The 17,912-nt window shown below is 41.5% G+C and overlaps 1 protein-coding gene across 1 annotated transcript; it reads left to right on the forward strand.

Annotated features, from left to right (window-relative positions):
- Positions 1-2,724: 2,724 nt before the first annotated feature.
- On the forward strand, positions 2,725-17,624 carry LOC106578625 (zinc finger protein 420-like). The gene is made up of 3 exons (XM_045711671.1): positions 2,725-3,249; positions 4,279-4,671; positions 15,859-17,624. The coding sequence occupies exons 1-3, from the start codon at positions 3,246-3,248 to the stop codon at positions 17,175-17,177; spliced, it is 1,716 nt and encodes a 571-aa protein (XP_045567627.1). The 5' UTR covers positions 2,725-3,245; the 3' UTR covers positions 17,178-17,624.
- The last annotated feature ends 288 nt before the right edge of the window (positions 17,625-17,912 follow it).

Raw genomic sequence — 17,912 nt, forward strand, 5'->3', positions numbered from 1 at the left:
TCATCACCTCTTCTCTTCATAAGCCCTAACCTGACATCCATTCCCTGCTGGATCGTTAGCAATGAACATCATCCTCCCGGAACATTCAACTCCCTTGCCTGGCCGTCGGTGGTTTCAGTGACATCATTGGATCTGCCTATTCAGTCTCATCAACTCACCTCCGCTGCCGCTCAGTTTCCTGGATTATTCTATTTTCACCTCGAGACTGTAAATAAATACTCACCTTCATTTTACTCACCTTGTCCTGGTCTGCTTCTGGGTTCAGCTTTAGAGAATCGTGACAGGAGCATTGTCCTGCATAAAGATCATGGCCTTCTAGAATGCTGAGGACTTCTTCCTGTACCACTGTTTGACGAAAGAATCTTCCAGAAACTGGCAGTAGGTTTGGGAGTTGAGTTTCAGTCCATCTTCAACCCGAAAAGGTCCAACTACATCATCCTCAATGATAGCAGCCCATACCAGTACCCCTCCTTCACCTTGCTGGCACCTAACTCAAAGTGGTACTCTGTGTCCATTACTGATCCAGCCACGGGCCCATCCATTTGGGCCATCAAGAGTCACTTTCATTTCATCTGTCCATAAAACCTTTGAAAAATCTGTCTTCAGGTATTTCTTTGCCCAATCTTGACGCTTCAACTTGTGAATCTTATTCAGTGGTGGTCTTGTTTCATTCTTCTTGACCTTGGCCATGTCTCTGAGCACTTGACACCTTGTACTTCTGAACACTCCAGGTAGGTTGCAGTTCTGGAATACGGTGGCACTGGAGGATAATGGGTTCCTGGTAGTTTGATGTTTAATTCTTCTCAAGTCTTTTGCAGTTAATTTGCTCCTTTTCTTCCCCATGTGTTTTTTGCGCCCCAGTTGACTATTCGCAACAAAACGTTTGAATGTCCGGTGGTCACACCTCAATAGTTTAGCTATTTAAAGAGTGTTGCAGTTAAATTTCTTTTTTGGCCCATTTTACCTGAGGTAATGAGGCTGCCTAATAATTATGCACACCTTGATATAAGGTGTTATTCACTTTCGCCACACCCTCCCTCATTATACAAATACATATCACCTGAAAATGATTAAATCCAATAAGCATTCAAGTTTATATGGTTTGGAGATCGAAAATGTGAATAGAAACAATGATAAGATCAGAATACTCACTTGCCTAATAATTGTGCACGCAGTGTATAATAATGACATAAAGACTATGCTGCTACGGTGTGGGATGTCATCTATAATAATGACATAAAGGCTATGCTGCTACGGTGTGGGATGTCATCTATAATTATTTGGCTGTTCTAAATTCTGTGTTGCTCAAAGCCTTGAGTAATTAACCTGTTTTTGAGACAATTGGCTGAAAAGCATCAACGCTTCAGGAAGCTTTGCATGTTCTCTGTGAAGTAGACTACGGGAGTTTTGTAACTTTTTCCACCTTGGCTTACTGCTAGCACGCTAGCTGACTGACATCTGGAATCTATCTATTTTTGATGTTGGGGATTTTCCCTGCCATCATTCTGTATTTCTCTGCTCTTCTGATCTGCAGTCATGTTTTAGTTGGGTTTTGTTAGTTGGGTTGTAACTGGTCTCCATTAGTTGGGCTCCAGCTCGCTGACCATAGTGTCACGAACCGGCTCGAAGACCGTAACAAAAAGTGAGACAACGTGGAGATAAAGAATAACAAAATATATTTATTAACTGAAGTAAAGTAAATAGAATTAACAATGGTGTGTGTTTAGTCAGTAGTGTAAGTGAGTGGTCGCATGTATACATGTGATAATGAGGGGTGTTGAAAGGTGCCAACGCAAACAACCAAAATAGCCAGAAAAATGCCACAACCAAAATCTGTCTGTGTCTGCATGGAGAGAGTCTCCTCAATGAACGGGGAAGAGGTGCATTTATCCTGGGACACACCCGAGCCCAGCCCATTTCACTGACGACCCTCCCGGCTCCGCCCACCGACATCCTATTAAGGAAAACAAGAGAAAAGAGAAAGAATTCAGCAGACAGAGTGGGAGGGTTGTCACAGCAGTCTGGTGATATACCAGGGCCTGGGGATGCAGTTAGGTTTGTATGTAGTCTGATGATATACCAGGGACTGGGGATGCAGTTAGGTTTGTATGCAGTCTGGTGATATACCAGGGACTGGGGATGCAGTTAGGTTTGTATGCAGTCTGATGATATACCAGGGCCTGGGGATGTAGTTAGGTTTGTATACAGTCTGGTGATATACCAGGGACTGGGGATGCAGTTAGGTTTGTATGCAGTCTGGTGATACACCAGGGACTGGGGATGCAGTTAGGTTTGTACAGTCTGATGATATACCAGGGCCTGGGGATGTAGTTAGGTTTGTTTTCCTCTAGCTATTCTCCAGTTTTCTCCCAGCAGCGTTCATAGAACATAGATCACTGTTAAACTAGGCTGCAGAGTTCCTAGTTTGACAGATAATTCAACCAGTGTGTGACCAGTGGGTTTCTTTAAATTAATGAATATGAAACTGCCTTAAATACAGATGTGAAGGACAGTGTGTTTTAAATTCTCACTCAAAATATGCACTGCTCTATTTGAACGTCTCAATATAATATTATTATTTAATAAAATGAATGAAAAATACATTTGTCTGCAAATGAAAAATAAAAAAACGTATCTTAACTGCGTTTCCCTCCAGTCAGCAGACGGCGATGTGCGTCTTTGGGGCGATGCTGCCAGCGTGACGTATAATCTAGTGGACGGAAAGGATCAACAACAACGAGTCAGCCACTTTGGTAGCCAACAGCCGAAACATTTAGACTGTTTTTGTGCATATTTGCCTCTATGTTTTAAATATACTTCTGACATCTAGTTAATAGACACCATTTCAATGGAATAACGTTAGGTACATTGTTAGTCAACTAGCTGGCTTGATAAGTTAGCCTAGCACTAAACTAGTCGCTCATGCTAACTAGCTAGCTAGCTCGCCTGCTAAAGAAGAGGAGGTCTGTTGGACGGAGAAAGAAGCTCTGTGGCTGAACATTGTAGTGAAAGAGGAGAAGGAAGAGGAGGATGTTACAGTAAAACAAGAAGTAGAGGGTGAGGCTGTTACAGTGAAAGAAGAAGAGAAAGACGTTACAGTGAAAGAAGAGGAAGAGGCGTTCAGTGAAAGAGGAGGAGGATGTTACAGTAAAAGAAGAGGAGGATGAGAAAGAGGATGATGCAGTTTTTGCATTTAGTCCTGAATGCTGATTGGCTGACAGCCGTGGTATATCAGGCCGTATACCATGGGTATGACATGTATTTCTACTGTTCTGATTACGTTGGTAACCAGTTTATAATAGCAATAAGACAGCTCGGGGGTTTGTGATAGATGGCCAATATACCACGGCTAAGGGCTGTATCCAGGCACTCTGCGTTGTGCATAAGGACAGTCTTTAACCATGCTATATTGGCCATATACCACACTTCCTCGGGTCTTATTGCTTAACTGTAACATGTGTATACCATCAGAGTCCCCACCACCACAAAATCACAACTTAATTGTCTCACAGAATGGCAAACAAGTTATATATTAAACTTTTGACGTGTGTCTATTGTAGACCTTGTGTAGAGTGTGTATACCTGCAAAAAGCAGACTTCTAAACAATGTTGGAGAAATACATAAAATAAGAATCATTATTGAAATGAAAATGAACACGTGTTTTTGGAAGATATTAGCAAAAGGACAAGCGCTTTGGGGAGACTGAACATATTAGCAAACGTTTGTTAGTTGACAAAAAACATGGGCAAAATAGCCATTTCAAGGAAAGGCTGAACTAAAGAATTATCATTTAGAAAAGATAGTAATTATTACTTTAGCGATAAAGTGGGCCACCAACAAAACGTTATTAACATTGGATCAAATGCAGCCTATAACATTGACTGAAATAGTAATATATATTATTATAGACCTCTGATCAGCCTATAAACTTGACATTATCTATTATTATAGAGCACTGTTCAGCCTATAAACATGACATTATCTATTATTATAGAGCTCTGTTCAGCCTATAAACATGACATTATCTATTATTATAGAGCTCTGCTCAACCTATTAACATGACAGTATCTATTATTATAGAGCTCTGCTCAGCCTGACACATGACATTACCTGAAAAATTAGATTTGGAGCTCTACATCATTTGTTTTTAAATCTCACCGTCACCAAGTTTATTTTGGATCTAGTCTAGATTAAACCTCATAGGAAAACAATTTTATTTAATGCAGGTTTCATTCAGGTGTCTCTGTTTAACTAAACAATCTGTTTGTCTTTGGCAGGAGAGAGACCAGACTCTGACAGCAGGAAGAGTTCCTCAGAGGAAACAGACCCGGAGACGCCTAACCAACACCACTGTTCCCAGTGTGGAAAGAGTTTTAGGTGTTTAGGGAGCCTGAAAATGCATGAGAGAATACATACAGGAGAAAAGCCCTACCATTGTTCCCACTGTGGAAAGAATTTTACTCAGTTAGGGGCCCTGGTTGGGCATGAGAGAACACACATGGGAGAGAAGCCTTATCACTGTTCCCACTGTGGAAAGAGTTTTAGGTGGTTATGGGTCCTTAAAAAGCATGAGAGAATACACACTGGAGAGAAGCCTTATCACTGTTCTCACAGTGGAAACAGTTTTAGGTGGTTAGTGAGCCTGAAAACACATGAGAGAATACACACAGGCGAAAAGCCTTTCCAATGTTCCCAGTGTGAAAAGAGTTTTAGGTGGTCAGGGAGTCTGAAAATGCATGCGAGAAAACACACAGGAGAAAAGCCTTTCCAACATACAGGAGGAGAAGACATACCACTGTTCTCATTGTGAAAATACATTTTCCCAGTCAGAGGACCTGAAATCACACGAAAGAATAGAGAGGCTGTGTTCTGACTTATGTTTTTGACTGAGAATTTTCCAGGGACAGGATTCATAGGGCCAGGGTGTCCGCTATGGACACCTGGAAAAAAATCAGCAGTGGACATTTCTGAACGTTTATCCAACAGACCTGTACATCCATGAATGGATCTCTATAATGTGTAACTATTTCTGATGTATGTATTGTTTAATATATGTACTATGTTAGGTATATTTATCTGTGGTTTTATTTCAACAGATTTTACTGATGCTATTAGATTGCTGGGTTTGGGGGATAGGAGTTTTATATATACAGTGCCTTCAGAAAGTATTCACACCCTGTCACGGGTGTCGTAGGGATTGGACCAAAACGCAGCGGGTACGTGAATACTCATCTTCGTTAATGAAGGAAAACCTAAACACTTAACAAAACTCGACGAGAAACAGTCCTGTCAGGTGCAACAAACACTAAACAGGAAACAACTACCCACAAATCCCATAGAAAAACACCCCTCTTAAATAGGACCTTCAATTAGAAGCAACGAGGAGCAGCTGCTTCCAATTGAAGGTCAACCCAATAAACACCACATAGAAATAGACATACTAGAACTAACATAGAAATAGACTAACAAGAACATAGCCCAACAAACCCCGAAACACTCTAAACAAACACCCCCTGCCATGCCCTGACCAAACTACAATAACAAACAACCTCTTTTACTGGTCAGGACGTGACACACCCCTTGACTTGTCCCACGTTTTGTTTGTTGTTACGTTTTTGGAAATGTTTACAAATGTAATTAAAAGCCTAAACAAGTTCAGAAGTATAGATTTTGCTTAACAAGTCACATAATAAGTTGCATGGACTCACTCTGTGTGCAATAATAGTGTTTAACATGATATTTGAATGAATACCTCATCTCTGTTCCCCACACATACAATTATTTGTAATGTCCCTCAGTTGAGCAGTGAATTTCAAACACAGATTCAACCACAAAGACCAGGTAGGTTGTCCAATGCCTCGCTAAGAAAGGAACCTATTGGTGAATATCCCTCTGAGCATGGTGAAGTTATTAATGACACTTTAGATGGTGTATCAATACACCCAGTCACTACAAAGATACAGGCGTCCTTCCTAACTCAGTTGCTGGAGAGAAAGGAAACCGCTCAGGGATTTCACCATGAGGCCAATGGTGACTTTAAAATAGTTACAGTGTTTAATGGTTGTGATATGAGAGAACTGAGGATGGATCGACAACATTGCAGTTACTCCACAATACTAACCTAAATGACAGAGTGAAGCCTGTACAGAATAAAAATATTCCAAAACATGCATCCTGTTTGCAATCAGGCACTAAAGTAATACTGCAAAAAAATGCGGCAAAGAAATCCTGAATACAAAGTGTTATGTTTGGGGCAAATCCAACACATCACTGACTACCACTCTTCATATTTTCAAGCATGGTGGTGGCTGCATCATGTTATGGGTATGCTTGTCATTGGCGTCACTACAGTCCCTGGTTCTAATCCAGGCTGTATCACAACCGGCTGTGATCGGGAGTCTCATAGGGCGGCACCCAATTGGCCCACCATTGTCCAGGCTAGGGGAGGGTTTGGCAAGCCGGGACGTCCTTGTCCCATCTCGCTCTAGCAACTCCTTGTGGCGGCCAGGCGCATGCACGCTGACTTCCGTCGCCAGCTGGACGGTGTTTCCTCCGACACGCTTCCAGGTTAAGCGAGCAGTGTGTCAAGAAGTGCAGTGCGGCTTGGCAGGGTCGTGTTTCGGAGGATGCATGGCTCTCGACCTACGCCTCTCCCCCGAGTCCGTAGGGGAGTTGCAATTGGATATCACGAAAAAGGGGTAAAAGTACAAAAAATTATAATAATACGTTGGTACTGACATTAGATTTTCGTTTTTCCACAATAATAAGTCCATAATAAATCCCAGGAAGAGTAGCTGCTGCCTTGACAGGAACTAATGGGGATCCATAATAAACCCCAGGAAGAGTAGCTGTTGCCTTGACAGGAACTAATGGGGATCCATAATAAACCCCAGGAAGAGCAGCTGCTGCCTTGGCAGGAACTAATGGGGATCCATAATAAACCCCAGGAAGAGTAGCTGCTGCCTTGACAGGAACTAATGGGGATATATAGACAGGTGTGTGCCTTCCAAATCATGTCCATTCAATAGAATTTACCACAGTTGGACTCCAATCAAGTTGTAGAAACATCTCAAGGATGATCAATGGAATCAGGATGCATCTGAGCTCAATTTTGAGTCTCATAGTAAAGGGTATGAATACTTAAGTAAATTAATGTAAAAAAATGTCTAAAAACCTGTTTTTGGTTTGTCATTATGGGGTATTGTGATGTCGTTATGGGATATTGTGATGTCATTATGGGGTATTGTGATGTCATTATGGGGTATTGTGTGTAGATTGATGAGGGAAAAAATCTTCCATTTTAGAATAAGGCTGTAATGTAACAAAATGTGGAAAAAGTGACGGGGTCTGAATACATTACGAATGCGCTGTATACCCCTGGTAGACTTTTATACCGCTGGCAGAGTTTTCTACTGCTGACAGAGTGTTGGCAGAGTTTTCTACCGCTGGCAGAGTTTTCTACTGCTGGCAGAGTGTTGGCAGAGTTTTCTACCGCTGGCAGAGTGTTGGCAGAGTTTTCTACCGCTGGCAGAGTGTTGGCAGAGTTTTCTACCGCTGGCAGAGTTTTCTACTGCTGGCAGAGTGTTGTCAGAGTTTTCTACCGCTGGCAGAGTTTTCTACCGCTGGCAGAGTGTTGGCAGAGTTTTCTACACCTGGCAGAGTGTTGGCAGAGTTTTCTACCGCTGGCAGAGTGTTGGCAGAGTTTTCTACAACTGGCAGAGTGTTGGCAGAGTTTTCTACACCTTGCAGAGTGTTGGCAGAGTTTTCTACCGCTGGCAGAGTGTTGGCAGAGTTTTCTACACCTGGCAGAGTGTTGGCAGAGTTTTCTACAACTGGCAGAGTGTTGGCAGAGTTTTCTACCGCTGGCAGAGTGTTGGCAGAGTTTTCTACTGCTGGCAGAGTGTTGGCAGAGTTTTCTACCGCTGGCAGAGTGTTGGCAGAGTTTTCTACACCTGGCAGAGTGTTGGCAGAGTTTTCTACACCTTGCAGAGTGTTGGCAGAGTTTTCTACCGCTGGCAGAGTGTTGGCAGAGTTTTCTACACCTGGCAGAGTGATACGTGGCAAAGAAAAATCCAATCTTGGGAGACACTATATCTGCAGGTGTCTATCTGGTCAAAACCACTGATACAGGTGCCCCTCCACCCTCTGGTGGGATGGATCATGTCTACAGAAAAACCTAGATTCAAATACTTAGATTTGTGTGTATATGTTGTGAAATTTACATTTTAGTCATTAAGTAGACGCTCTTATCCAGAGCGACTTACAGTAGTGAATGCATACATTTCATAGCTTTTTTCCCCCGTACTGGTCCCCCATGGGAATCGAACCCACAACCCTGGCATTGCAAACACCATGCTCTACCAACTGAGCCACATGGGACCATTGTTAGATATTACTTGTTAGATATTGCTGCACTGTTGGAGCTAGAAACACAAGCATTTTGCTACACCCGCAATAATATCTGCTAAACACGTGTATGTGACCAATAAAATGTGATTCGATTTTTATTTGAAATAAACGTCCTATTTATCAAAGGTGCTTTTGGCTGGGGTCAAAATGACTCCAAAGGATTTTAATTTGTTAAAAATCCATATTGATACAGAAACACTAAACCATGATTTAGATTTATTAAGGACAAGTTGATTGACAAAGTCATAAAAAATAGGAAGAATTGAATAAAACACATTTTGGCTATGATAAAAGATATGTCTCTGGGGTCAAAATGATCCATGTCAGAAGTATGGTTCAATGCAAATATGTAGTGGGTGTAAAGTTTGTTTTAAAATCTCACTCATTAAACACGAACCAATTAACATATGCCTCTCTTTGAACGACTTAATATAATATTAAACTTTTATGAAATAAATGAAAAATAAACGTTTGGTTCCTCAACTGCGTTGCCCACTCCAGTCAGCAGAAGGCGATGTGCGTCTTTTAGGTTCAGGCGATGCTGCCAGTGTGACGTATAATCTAGTGGACGGAGCGCTCCTTCAACAACAACAGCTAGTCAGACACCTCGGTAGCTTTCTAGCAAACATAGCTACAACATTCACGCTCTTTACACTGGTTTGGTGTATATTAGTCGCTGTATATTAAACACACTTCTGTTGTAAGTTCTTGTTGGCCCATTTAATTATATATTTACGTTGTTTGTCAGCTAGCTGGTTTGCTTAGTTAGCTTAGAACTAGGCTAGTCGCTAATGCTAGCTAGCTAACATCCCCGACCATGAGTTCACTAAGCTACTCTCCTCCTGCTAAAGAAGAGGAGGCCTGCTGGACGGAGAAAGAAGCTCTAGTGAAAGAGGAGGAGGAAGAGAAAGATGTTACAATACAAAAACAAGTAGAGGGTGAGGCTGTTACAGTGAAAGAAGAAGAGAAAGACGTTTCAGTGAAAGAAGAGGAAGACGCGTTCAGAGTGAAAGAGGAGGAGGATGTTACAGTAAAAGAAGAGGAGGAAGAGAAAGAGGAGGATGCAGTTTTTGGAGTGAAAAAGGAGGAGGAGGAGAAGACTGTCACATTGGAGGAAGAAGAGAAGGTTGGAGATCTGATTAACATCAGTAAGTACCGTCTCTGCAGTCGTTGAACCAATATGCAGTAATGGGGTTCTACACTTTAATGTTGTTCTGTAGGAATGGCTGAAGCTACACTGTAACGTGTTGAACATCAAGAGTGGACCATCAACAAAACGTTAACAATTGATCAAATGCATCCAATGACAATGCCTGAAATACTGTAGTCCTCAATATCTCCTATTAGATTAGCCCAATATGTTCTCTTGAAGGGGCAATCAGTAGTTGTTACATCCATTTTGGGACTTATCTACCCATCTCTTTCTTGAATAAATCACTTAGAAATGCCTCATGAGCTTAGTTCAACTGTCATACCACATCAGAACCCAAAATATAAGCTTTTTTTTTTTACTCCAATGTTTGTCAGTAAATATAACAAACACTGTATATCCTCAAAACATGGTTAAAACTAGAATGTTGATATCATGGATGGTTGCATTTCTCCAGCCCCATCCCTCAGCTTTTTACCGAAACGGGCAGGGAGTACGCTTTGTTATTGTTTCTACTGCTGATTGCTGCCCCCGCTAATCCTCAAGGTCCAAGGACTGTGTTTTATTTTCAGAGGTAGACTGGCTCTGGCAGTTAAAATAGTCAAATATTCCATCTAAATGTGAATCGATTCTCAATTGCGATATGTTTCTAGAAACATAAATTGCTTTACTTTCATATCAATTCAGAATAATTTCACACAATATTTAAATATCACATCAAAATAATTTCACATAATACTTTCCGGACTAGTCTCCCAGTCCCTGCTGCTCAAAAACATCCCCACAGCATGATGCTGCCACCACCATGCTTCACCGTAGGGATGGTGCCAGGTTTCTTCCAGACGTGACTCTTGGCAGTCAGGCCAATGAGTTCAATCTTGGTTTCATCAAGCCAGAGAATCTTGTTTATCATGGTCTTAGAGTATTAAGGTGCTTTTTGTCAAACTCCAAGCAGGCTGTCATATGCTTTATACTGAGGAGTAGCTTCTGTATGGCCACTCTACCATAAAGGTCTGATTGGTGGAGTGCTGCAGAGATGGTTGTCCTTCTGGAAGGTTCTCCCATCTCCACAGAGGGACTCTGGAGCTCTGTCAGAGTGACCATCAGGTTTTTGGTCACCTCCCTGGCCCTTCTCCCCCAATCGCTCAGTTTGGCCGGGTGACCAGCTCTAGGAAGAGTATTCCATTTATGAATGATGGAGGCGACTGTGTTCTTGGGGACCTTCAATGCTGCAGAATTATTTTTGGTACCCATCCCCAGATCTGTGCCTCGACACAATCCTGTCTCGGAGCTCTACGGACAATTCCTTCGACCTCATTGCTTGGTTTTTGCTCTGACATGCACTGTCAACTCCCGGACCTTATATAGACAGGTGTGTGCCTTCCAAATCATATCCAATCAATTGAATTTACCACAGGTGGACTCCGAACAAGTTGTAGATACAGTGGTGGAAAAAAGTATTTGATCCCCTGCTGATTTTGTACGTTTGCCCACTTACAAAGAAATGATCAGTCTATAATTTTAATGGTAGGTTTATTTGAACAGTGAGAGACAGAATAACAACAAAAAGATCCAGAAAAACGCATGTCAAAAATTGTATTAAATGATTTGCATTTTAATGAGGGAAACAAGTATTTGACCCCTCTGCAAAACATGACTTAGTACTTGGTGGCAAAACCCTTGTTGGCAATCACAGAGGTCAGACGTTTCTTGTAGTTGGCCACCAGGTTTGCACACATCTCAGGAGGGAGTTTGTCCCACTCCTCTTTGCAGATCTTCTCCAAGTCATTAAGGTTTCGAGGCTGACGTTTGGCAACTCGAACCTTCAGTTCCCTCCACAGATTTTCTATGGGATTAAGGTCTGGAGACTGGCTAGGCCACTCCAGGACCTTAATGTGCTTCTTTTTGAGCCACTCCTTTGTTGCCTTGGCCGTGTGTTTTGGGTCATTGTCATGCTGGAATACACATCCACGACCCATTTTCAATGCCCTGGCTGAGGGAAGGAGGTTCTCACCCAAGATTTGACAGTACATGGCCCCGTCAAATGATGCGGTGAAGTTGTCCTGTCCCCTTAGCAGAAAAACACCCCCAAAGCATAATGTTTCCACCTCCATGTTTGACGGTGGAGATGGTGTTCTTGGGGTCATAGGCAGCATTTCTCCTCCTCCAAACACGGCGAGTTGAGTTGATGCCAAAGAGCTCCATTTTGGTCTCATCTGACCACAACACTTTCACCAGTTGTCCTCTGAATCATTCAGATGTTCATTGGCAAACTTTAGACGGGCATGTATATGTATTCTTGAGCAGGGGGACCTTGCGGGCACTGCAGGATTTCAGTCCTTCACGGCGTAGTGTGTTACCAATTGTGTTCTTGGTGACTGGTCCCAGCTGCCTTGAGATCATTGACAAGATCCTCCCGTGTAGTTCTGGGCTGATTCCTCACCGTTCTCATGATCATTGCAACCCCACGAGGTGAGATCTTGCATGGAGCCCCAGGCCGAGGGATATTGACAGTTCTTTTGTGTTTCTTCCATTTGTGAATAATCGCACCAAATGTTGTCACCTTCTCACCAAGCTGCTTGTCGATGGTCTTGTTGCCCATTCCAGCCTTGTGTAGGTCTACAATCTTGTCCCTGACATCCTTGGAGAGCTCTTTGGTCTTGGCCATGGTGGAGAGTTTGGAATCTGATTGATTGATTGCTTCTGTGGACAGGTGTCTTTTTTACAGGTAACAAGCTGCGTTTAGGAGCATTCCCTTTAAGAGTGTGCTCCTTATCTCAGCTCGTTACCTGTATAAAAGACACCTGCGAGCCAGAAATCTTTCTGATTGAGAGGGGGTCAAATACTTATTTCCCTCATTAAAATGCAAATCATTTTATAACATTTTTGACCTGCGTTTTTCTGGATTTTTGTTGTTATTCTGTCTCTCACTGTTCAAATAAACCTACCATTCAAATTATAGACTGATCATTTCTTTGTCCGTGGGCAAAAGTACAAAATCAGCAGGGGATCAAATACTTTTTTCCCCCACTGTACATCTCAAGGATGATTAATGGAATCAAGATGCACCTGAAAGCAATTTTGAGTCTCATAGCAAAGGGTCTGAATACTTCAGTAAATAAGGTATTTCTGTTTTTTACCTGTTTTCACTTTGTCATTATGGGCTATTGATGACACCCCTCTGAAACAAGATAGCCTAACCATCAGAAAAAAACTCTTCCTTAGCCTTCTCCTCCCGCTGCTGCTTGCCTTTGTAAATTCTGATTTTTTTAAACATTTTTAGTCATTTAGGAGACACTCTTATCCAGAGCGACTTACAGTAGTGAATGCATACATTTCATATCATACATATTTTTTTTCCTCGCTCCGTACTGGCCCCCCGTGGGTATCGAACCCACAACCCTGGCGTTGCAAACACCATGCTCTACCAACTGAGCCACAGGGAAGCCTGATGTTATGCTCCTAAAGTTTCTGGTAATAGACTACAATTTCTGACCATTTCTACTGATCTGGTGCCAGTTATGATTTTCATATTCACAGTTTACTGGAACAGTTTCATTTAATTTATAATAGTAATAATAATTATAGTCTTTGTATCTCAACATCATTCTCTGTGGTTAATCTACATTCTATTTAAATGAAAATGATTAAAAAAACGTTTTTTTTTTTTTAGCAATGGTAGAAAGTATCCTGATAAAAATAAATATAATCTAAATCACATTGGCTGCACATGGCCTGTCTGCAACGAACTTGAAACATTGTATCAACTGGGTCTGCCCAAAACTGGAGATAACAAGCTTGCAACATTGTATAAAATATTCTGGGCCCTCAGAGTTTCCCGCCAGTGAGTTCAGGACAGACACAGCTGTCGGCTATTTGTGCAAAGGATAAGAAGTCATCAGGTATTTTTACATTTCCACTGGATCAGCGCATTACGTTTTTCCCTTTCATGCTGAGTGGTTATCGAAAGGGCGAGAGCTGGCAATATTTTACAAATACTTTGAGGAACTTTTCTCATTTGCAATTGATTTTGATTAGACTTTGTTGACTTGTTGTTTGAGGTGAAGAAAAAATTACTTTGAGAAGCTCCACAACTCATTAGTGGTGGTGCGTTAAGACAGTCAGACATCCCCAAATTGGCACATTTATAGGCCTACATTTGCGCTCAGGCCAGGTAGACTAGTCCTACTTCTATATGCGATGTCATTTACAAAATAGCCTCCAACACTCTACTCAGCAAACTGGATGCAGTCTATCACAGTATCCGTTTTGTCACCAATGCCCCATATACCACCCACCACTGGGACCTGTATGCTCTCGTCGGCTGGCCCTCGCTACATATTCGTTGCCAATCCCACTGGCTCCAGGTCATCTATAAGTCTTTGCTAGGTAAAGCTCCGCCTTAACTCAGCTCACTGGTCACCATAGCAACACCCACCCATAGCACGCGCTCCAGAAGGTATATCTCACTGGTTATCCCCAAAGCCAACACCTACTTTGGCCGCATTTCCTTCCAGTTCTCTGCTGCCAGTGACTGGAACGAATTGCAAAAATTGCTGAAATTGGAGACATATCTCCCTCACTAACTTCAAACATCAGCTATCTGAGCAGCTTACCGATCGCTGCAGCTGTACACAGACTATCTGTAAATAGCCCATCCAACTTCCTACCTCATCCCCATGTTTTTATTTACTTTTTTTGCTCTTTTGCACACCAGTATTTCTACTTGCACATCATCATCTGCACATCTATCTCTCCAGTGTTAATTTGCTAAATTGTAATTACTTCGCTACTATGGCCTATTTATTGCCTTACCTCCGTACTCCATTTGCACATTCTGTATATAGAGTTTCTATTGTGTTATTGACTATACGTTTGTTTATCCCACGTGTAACTCTGTTGTTTTTTTGTCGCACTGCTTTGCTTTATCTTGGCCAGGTCGCAGTTGTAAATGAGAACTTGTTCTCAACTGGCCACCTGGTTAAATAAAGGTTAAATTTAAAGAATGAAATAAATAAAATCTTAACTTTATTGATTCCCAAATGGATACTGTCATTAACGCGGTTCTTCAATAATTACACATAATTTTTAATACTGTAGCAAACATTATATTAAGCAGGACATTCAAACGAGCCTTACAATTATAATCCAAAGTAATGTGAAATGCACTCATAAGCAACCTGGAAATGGAGCTTACTACCCTGAGATTCCTCCATTCACATTCAGAATACATTGTGAAAAACTAAAATCTTCGCTCACCATTTTTGCTCCAGGCAGATATACTACATCCATAACTAGTGGTTTCCTCATTAGCAGATATACTACATCCATAACTAGTTGTTTCCTCATTACCAGATATACTACATCCATAACTAGTGGTTTCCTCATTACCAGATATACTACATCCATAACTAGTGGTTTCCTCATTACCAGATATACTACATCCATAACTAGTGGTTTCCTCATTACCAGATATACTTAGCAGGGAGGTGTTTCTGCAATCAAATTCTGTGCTCATCGCCCTCGTGCCGAAATTTTATTAAACACAGAAAGGGGAGACCAAAAGTTGGAGACCAAAAGTCGTCTGGCACACTGCTTAGAGTTTCAACAACATGAATAACTTATTTCTAGCCTATAATCATCGATGTTACTACTAATGTGAAAACAAGACAAAATATGACTATTCTTGCTCATTTTAAGACAATTGTCAAATAATTGTAACATTCATTACAGACGTCAATTGTTGTACAACATCATGGCTACGCTGTTGGCATCACCTTTTACAGTGGATTTCCGCATAACTATCTGTTTCCTTATTAGCAGGGAGGAGTTTCTACAACCAAATTGTGTTTATTAAACGCAGAAAGGGGCCTATATTGGAGACCAAAAGTCGTCTGGCACACTGCTTAGGATTTCAACAACTTTATTAACTTATTTCTAGCTACCACTAATGTGAAAACAAGACATTACTTGTTGCTATCTTGACTGTCTTAATTGTCAAATTATTTAACAGACGTCAATTGTTGTACAACTTCATGGGTAAGCTCTGGGCATCACCTTTTACTTCAAATAAGCAATGGATTTCTGCTGTTGTGGGCCTTTAACCGTCTGTCTGACTTTGTTGTTCACACAGGAGAGAGACAACATCATGATGCTGGTGAGGCAGAGAGTCTCTCCAGATCAGAACTCCTCAAGAAACACCAGCAGAGACCCACTAAGATATCTAACTGCTGCTCTGATTGTGGGTTATATTTCTCAATACCAAATTCACTAAAAGAACACCTGAGAACACACACAGGAGAGAAATCTTATAGCTGTGATCAATGTGGGAAGAGTTTTACCTCATCCAGTAATCTGACTCTACACCAGAGAACACACACAGCAGAGAAACCTTATATCTGTGATCAATGTGGGAAGAGTTTTGTTCGATCTGACCAGCTGACATTACACCAGAGAACACACACAGGAGAGAAACCGTATATCTGTGATCAATGTGGGAAGAGTTTTGTTCAATCTGGCCAGCTGACATTACACCAGAGAACACACACAGGAGAGAAACCTTATATCTGTGATCAATGTGGGAAGAGTTTTGTTCAATCTGGCCAGCTGACATTACACCAGAGAACACACACAGGAGAGAAACTTTATAGCTGTGGTCAATGTGGGAAGAGTTTTGCCTCATCTAGCAATCTGACTCTACACCAGAGAACACACACAGGAGAGAAACCTTATAGCTGTGTTCAATGTGGCAAGAGTTTTGGTCAATATAGCTATCTGACAGTGCACCAGAGAATACACACAGGAGAGAATTCTTATATCTGTGTTCAATGTGGGAAGAGTTTTACTACATCTAGCTATCTGACGCTACACCAGAGAACACACACAGGAGAGAAACCTTATACTTGTGATCAATGTGGGAAGAGTTTTTCTACATCTAGCTATCTGACAGTGCACCAGAGAATACACACAGGAGAGAAATCTTATATCTGTGTTCAATGTGGGAAGAGTTTTACTACATCAAGAGATCTGACTCTACACCAGAGAACACACACAGGAGAGAAACCTTTCAGCTGTGCTCAATGTGGGAAGAGTTTTGTTCGATCTGGCCAGCTGACAATACACCAGAGAACACACACAGGAGAGAAACCTTATAGCTGTGGTCAATGTGGGAAGAGTTTTGGTCAATCTGGAGATCTGACAGTGCACCAGAGAACACACACAGGAGAGAAACCTTACAGCTGTGGTCAATGTGGGAAGAGTTTTGTTGGATCTGGCCTGCTGACTATACACCAGAGAACACACACAGGAGAGAAACCCTATTGCTGTAGTCAATGTGGGAAGAGTTTTACTACATCTAGTATTCTGACTCGACACCAGAGAACACACACAGGAGAGAAATCTTATAGCTGTGATCAATGTGGGAAGAGTTTTACTACATCTAGTATTCTGACTCGACACCAGAGAACACACACAGGAGAGAAATCTTATAGCTGTGGTCAATGTGGGAAGAGTTTTGCTGCATCTAGCAATCTGACTGTACACCAGAGAACACACACAGGAGATAAAGTTATAGCTGTGATCAATGTGGGAAGAGTTTTGTTCAGTCTGGCCAGCTGACAAGACACCAGAGAACACACACAGGAGAGAAATCTCATAGCTGTGACCAGAGATAATCTGATAAAAGATCTCTGATCAAATATCAGAAAATACATGAAGGAGTTGTTTCATGATGTCAACGAATTAATGTCACAACGTAGAATGTTTTAACATTGTAGTGGGAGTATTTTAAAGATGTCACAATGTAGAACCCTAAATATTTGCTCCCTGTTCTATTAATTTCAACATGATATGAATATTAGCCTCAGGGGTAAAATACAGGCTCTGATTTGGAAGAGTTACTAATTATGTGATTTAACAAAAATTGACAAAAAAGAGTTGTGTTACTGTTACCACGTTGATGACCCACTTGAATCAAAATGCAACACTTCAAAATGTAACTAGCTGTTTTCTACAAGTAGTCCTCTAACCAGTGATGTACACATTATTCCCAGATTCCGTGTGGTTTTTGAGCTGTTAGTTTTAACAGGACGTGCAACCTCCTCTCCCTCCTCTCACACAAATTATTTTAGCGATGATATCGATGAGTTATGACAAATAAGTGTTGTGTTCCTTTGTTTAGCGACCCCTAAATTTAAATGCATCACTCCAAAATGTAGCTGACTGTCTTCTGAAAGGTTGTCCTCTAATCAGTGAGGTAAAATATATCTCCCATTTCCATGTGTTTTTTTTAGTTGTGTTAGTTTCAACATCACGTACAACCTGATTTCCCCCCTAATTGATATCAGTGATTTA

The sequence above is a fragment of the Salmo salar genome, chromosome ssa02 (assembly GCF_905237065.1).
Source record: "Salmo salar chromosome ssa02, Ssal_v3.1, whole genome shotgun sequence".
Taxonomy (NCBI): Eukaryota; Metazoa; Chordata; class Actinopteri; order Salmoniformes; family Salmonidae; genus Salmo; species Salmo salar.